Source organism: Triticum urartu, chromosome 1, assembly GCF_003073215.2.
Source record: "Triticum urartu cultivar G1812 chromosome 1, Tu2.1, whole genome shotgun sequence".
Classification (NCBI taxonomy): domain Eukaryota; kingdom Viridiplantae; phylum Streptophyta; class Magnoliopsida; order Poales; family Poaceae; genus Triticum; species Triticum urartu.
In genome coordinates this window covers 445,140,513-445,145,766 of record NC_053022.1, presented here as the reverse complement: position 1 = coordinate 445,145,766, position 5,254 = coordinate 445,140,513, and the positions used below count along the sequence as shown (strand labels likewise).

The 5,254-nt window shown below is 49.0% G+C and overlaps 1 protein-coding gene across 1 annotated transcript; it reads right to left on the bottom strand.

Annotated features, from left to right (window-relative positions):
* Positions 1-271: 271 nt before the first annotated feature.
* Positions 272-1,685, bottom strand: LOC125517399 (transcription termination factor MTERF5, chloroplastic-like). Its single transcript, XM_048682595.1, has one exon. It carries the CDS (start codon positions 1,626-1,628, stop codon positions 453-455), a length of 1,176 nt encoding a protein of 391 aa, XP_048538552.1. The 5' UTR covers positions 1,629-1,685; the 3' UTR covers positions 272-452.
* Between the last annotated feature and the right edge of the window lie 3,569 nt (positions 1,686-5,254).

The window sequence follows — 5,254 nt, the reverse complement described above, 5'->3', positions numbered from 1 at the left end:
AATAATCAATCTAAAAGCATGAACGGTTAAAAGAATTGGTTCAACATACTAGATCAACTGATCAAGAAACTCAGATAGCAACAAACCATCCTATGTTTCTACTCCCTCCATTTCTAAATATAAAGCTTTTTAGAGATTCAAATATGGACTACATACGGAGCAAAATAAATGAATCTACACACTAAAATATGTCTATATAGTTCTCATTGAAATCTCTAAAAGGGCTTATATTTAGAAATGGAGGGGGCAGATTTTAATAGGCCGCAGGACGTAAAAATGACAGTTGTAAAACTGCAAATGTAGTTGATACCCAGTAACATGGGCTACCAATAGGGCAAAACTGTCCTCGGAAGTACTGTTAGAATCATGAATCATGAATCATGACTTGATCTTTAACATTGGCACTAGAAACATAAGCCTAATCTAGAATTGTATCATTCTAGAAGACCAGCCTATTTGAATCCTTCAAATTTGATCTTACCCTGATATGCCTTAACAACATCTGGCACATCATCAGCATGCCTCAACACATACCTGGTCTCGAAATTCCTGGAACTGCCAAGCAATGCCTGAAGCAATTTGATATCTCTCCGAATCCTCCCCTCCCTCATCAACACACTCAGCACGGCACACCTCGGCAGGATGCACTTCTCCAAGCTATAACCTAGAACTACAGGCCGCGCAATTACATCACTTATTCCAAGCTTCAGCTCGTCCAGCAGGAACCGGACCTTCTTGTTTATGCTCTCATCGGCGAAAAGGAATATCGTGGGCTGCTTCTTGAAGGCCTGCAGCAACTCACCCTCTGACAGCCCGAAGCTCTGGTAAAATGCCATTTTCCGCAGCCATGAGTCCCTCTTAACACCGGACATCGCACGGAAGCAGTAGAGGAAGCGTGGGTCCAGGACGGACATGCCCATCGCCTTGAGTTCCTCAAAGATTTCGCTGATGCGATCCCGTGACGACAAGAGCACGCCCAACCGGATGACGAGCAGCTTCGAAATGTCGGCCTCTGCGAGGCCGCCGCGGCGGAGAGCTTCCACGGCGGGGCGCATGTTGTTGTCGAGGTCCACAGCGAGGCCGCGGGGGACGCGGTGAAAAGCGCGGCGGAGGTCGTCGTCGCTGCCGATGATCCCGCGGAGGAACTGGATGGCGGGGACGAGGTGCTTGTCGAGGCTGCGTGCGAGCAGCAAAGGCTCGGTGGCGAGCTTGTGGGTCTCGAAACCTAGGGAGGCGAAAAAGTCGAGCTTGGGGCGGAGGACCCGCTCGGGGTCAACGACGAGGAGAACCGGGGCGCTGCGCAACGTCCGGACGATGTCCGCGTCGGCGAAGCCATAGAGCTTGAGGAGAGCGCGCACAGCGTCGGCCTTGTCGGTGGAGCGGATGCGGAGGTGTTGAGAGGTGGTGGCCGCGCCAGCGGCGGCGGGGGAGAGGCCGCACGAGATGAGGTAGGAAACGGTGTCGGGGCAGGGCTCCGAGCTCGGGACTTCGGCGACGGCGGGCGAGGAGTAGCAGTGGGCGAGAGGGATGGTGCCAGGGATGAACTCGAGGGGGTTTGTCCTGCCGCCACCGCCAGCGATTTGATGGATTCGGAGGGCGAGCCGCCGCCGGCAGATGGAGGCGAACATGATGGATGGGGCGGACTAGTGTGGGGGACAGGGGCGGCCTAGTGTGGGGGACGAGTTAAAATCACACAGCCACCACGTTGTGTCACGATAAACCACCATTTACGAGTGACATTTTGCATTGAACAAAAAATTTGACAGTGACAAAAACACCGGGTTCATTTTTTGAGCACGTTTTGACATGACTGATCCCTCGCAGTCGCAGGCCGACAACAGCGACGGGGACCGGACATACGTTGTTGGGCTTGTTCGTCCCGTAGCATTGTCCTACCGGGTCGTTCGCTACGTAGCAGATCGTCGCTGGTTGTGGTGGCCGTTCACTACTTAAGGTGCCGCCCGTTCGGTTTCCCATGTCTCTAGAAAACCCCCGTCGTCGTCCTCCCACCGCATTCACGAGCCGCCACGTCGCACAGAAAACCACCTAGCCTCCAACCTATCTCCTATTGCCTCTCTCATCTCACCTCTCATTGCCATCATCGTCTCCTGCATGCTGGAGTCCATCTTCGGCGATGTTCGGCAGTGGAACCGATGGATCATGTATCGCCCTTTGAAATGCAGGTTTCCGGTAGATCCAGCGGATGCAGGCGTGGTGGTCAAGGTCGTCGTGCCAGACCGTGTCTACCCCGAGTACCAAGTCCCCATCCGTAATCCCCATGCTGATGTGCCTATCATTTCCATCGACGAGGAGGATAAGCCAGAGGTGCAGGTCATGGCTTGCCCTCGCGTCGCACGGGCTGTCGTCGAAGGAGTGAAGGAGAAGCTAATTGATGTTGAGCTTTTGGCCGACGTGGATGTCCAGGTGAAGATGGAGGGGGGGGGGGGGGGGGGGGGGGGGGGGGGGGGGGGGGGGGGGGGGGGGAGGAGGCACAACCATTGGTGAAGAAGCGGAAGAAAGGGAATGAGGAGGAGGCATAGCCGGTGGTGAAGAAACATAAGAAGGGAAGAAGGAGGAGGCATAGTCGGCGGTGAAGAAGTGGAAGAAGAAAGAGAAGAAGAAGCCTCTGCGCCGCTCTGCTCGCCTCATTGGTGCGACGCAGTTGCCTCGTTGTTCTACTCGCCTGACCATTGGTCACTGAAGATGATTTAGTCATCGAGACTAAACTTGTTTTAGTTGTATTGCTGTCAAAACTAAGTTGGTTGCATTCTAATACTTTAGTAGCAGTGATAAGTTTGGACTATCTGTAGTTTTCCGCGGCTTGCTTTTGGAACTCATGTGCTATGGTAAGTAATTGTATTTGGCAGCATGCCGTTTGTCAATTTGAATTTGCTAGTTTCTATACTTGGCAGCATCTCGTTTCTATTTCTCGGTACTTTTGTTTGTCAGCTATTTGAAGTTGAGACATGATTGCTTGTATCTGCATTGGTATTTCCTCGAAGAGGAGAGGGTGATGCAGCACATCAACGGTAAGTATTTCGCTCGATTATGAAACCAAGGTTATCAATCCAGTAGGAGAACTAAGCAATACTATGTAAACGGATCCTGCATACAAACAACAAATACTTGCAACCCAATGCGTAAGAGGGGTTGTCAATCTCTCCCCGGTAAAAAGATAGATAAAATTGTATGAGATTGGATAAATAGATCTTGCAGAAACATAAAATAAAATAAATAAATAAAAAGTGCAGCAAGGTACTTTTGGGGTTTTTGGAATAATAGATTTGAAAACAATATGATAGAAAATATACCCGGCCCCGTAGATTTCACTAGTGGCTTCTCTCAAGAAAATAACATACGGTGGGTAAACAAATTACTGTTGGGCAATTGATAGAAGAGCAAATAATTATGATGATATTCAAGACAATGATCATGTATATAGACATCACGTCCAAGATTACTAGACCGACTCCTGCCTGCATCTACTACTATTACTCCACAGATTGACCGCTATCCATCATGCATCTAGTGTATTAGGTTCGTGGAGAAACAGAGTAATGCAATAAGAACGATGACATGATGTAGTCAAGATATATTCATGTAGGAATAGACCCTATCTTTTTATCCTTAATAGCAACTATACATGCATGTCTCGCTACCCTTCTGTCACTGGGCGAGGACACCGCAAGATCGAACCCATCACAAAGCACCTCTTCCCAGTGCAAGAAAAATCAATCTAGTTGGACAAACCAAACCAAAGTTTCGAAGAAGAAACACGAGGCTATAATAATCATGCATATAAGAGATGAAAGAAGACTCAAATAATATTCATGGATAGATCTGATCATAAACTCACAATTCATTGAATCCCAACAAACACACCGCAAAAAGTCATTACATCAAATAGATATCCAAGAACAACGAGGAGAACATTGTATTGAGAATCAAAAAGAGAGAAGAAGCCATCTAGTTAGTGCCTATGGACCCGTAGGTATGTGGTAAACTACTCACACATCATCGGAGGTCCACCAATGAGGATGATGAACCCTTCCGTGATCGTGTTCCCCTCCGACAAGGTACTGGAATAGGGCTCTAGATTGGATATCGTGGTTCTGGAACTTGCGGCGGCTGGAATTGTGTTTTGCCAACTCCCTAGGGTTTCTAGAATATTTGGGTATTTATAGAGCTGAGAGGTGGTGGAGAGGACCTCCGTGGGCCCCACCACCCATTAGGGCGCGCTAGGGGTCTCTAGCACGCCCAGGTGGGTAGTGGGCCCCACGGGCCTCCCCCTGGTGCTTCCTTGGCTCCCAAGTTGTCTTCTGGGCAGAAAAAAAATCTCCAAAAAGTTTCATGGCATTTGGACTTCGTTTGGTACTGATATTCTGCGAAGTAAAAAATGAGCAAAAAATAGCAACTGACGTCGGACACTATGTCAATAGGTTAGTCCCAAAAAATATATAAAGTTGCTATGAAATGAATGTAAAATATCCAAGAATGATAACATAATAGCATGGAACAATAAAAAATTATATATACGTTGGAGACGTATCAAGACAAAAAATGGTATATCTGTGTGTCCAAATGTGGAAGCAACTATGTATGTTAGATTGATATATTTGGCAGCTAGTATGTTTCCATTTTGGATGTATTACTTGGCAGCAAGTATGTTTCGGGAGGCATCACTGATTTGCTGCCACTCCTCTCCTGCACGAATCCAGCCAACTCGACCTCTCCGGGGGAAATCCTTAATCTGTGATCAGGCGATGGCGATGCCTTGGTGTCGTATTCCCTCTTGGGGGCTTCGTCTTGGGAGCTCGACATCAGTGGGCGGGACTCGTGGATGGCGACGGTTGTGTCTACGTACCCTCGTAGACCGTAAGCGGAAGCGTTTCACAACGTGGTTGATGTAGTCGAACTTTCTTCGCGCTCCACCGATCGAGTACCTTACGTACGACACCTCTGAGTTCTGCACATGTTCAGCTCGGTGAGGTCCCTTGCCTTCTTGATCCAGTAAATCATCGAGGTAGTAGATGAGTTCCATCAGCACGACGGCGTGGTGACGGTGATGGTGAAGTGATCTTCGCAGGGCTTCGCCTAAGCACTAGGAAAATATGACCGGGGTAGTAAACGGTGGAGGGGGGCGCCACACATGACTAGGCAATTGTCTGGTGTGTGCTAGGGGCGCCCCCACATATATATAGGTGGGAGGGAGAGGGGAGAGGCCAGGAGGCACCCCAAGTAGGACCGAATCCTA

Coding starts and splice junctions, on each gene's coding strand:
- LOC125517399 (XM_048682595.1), bottom strand. CDS start 1,628: ATGTTCGCCTCCATCTGCCGGCGGCGGCTCGCCCTCCGAATCCATCAA.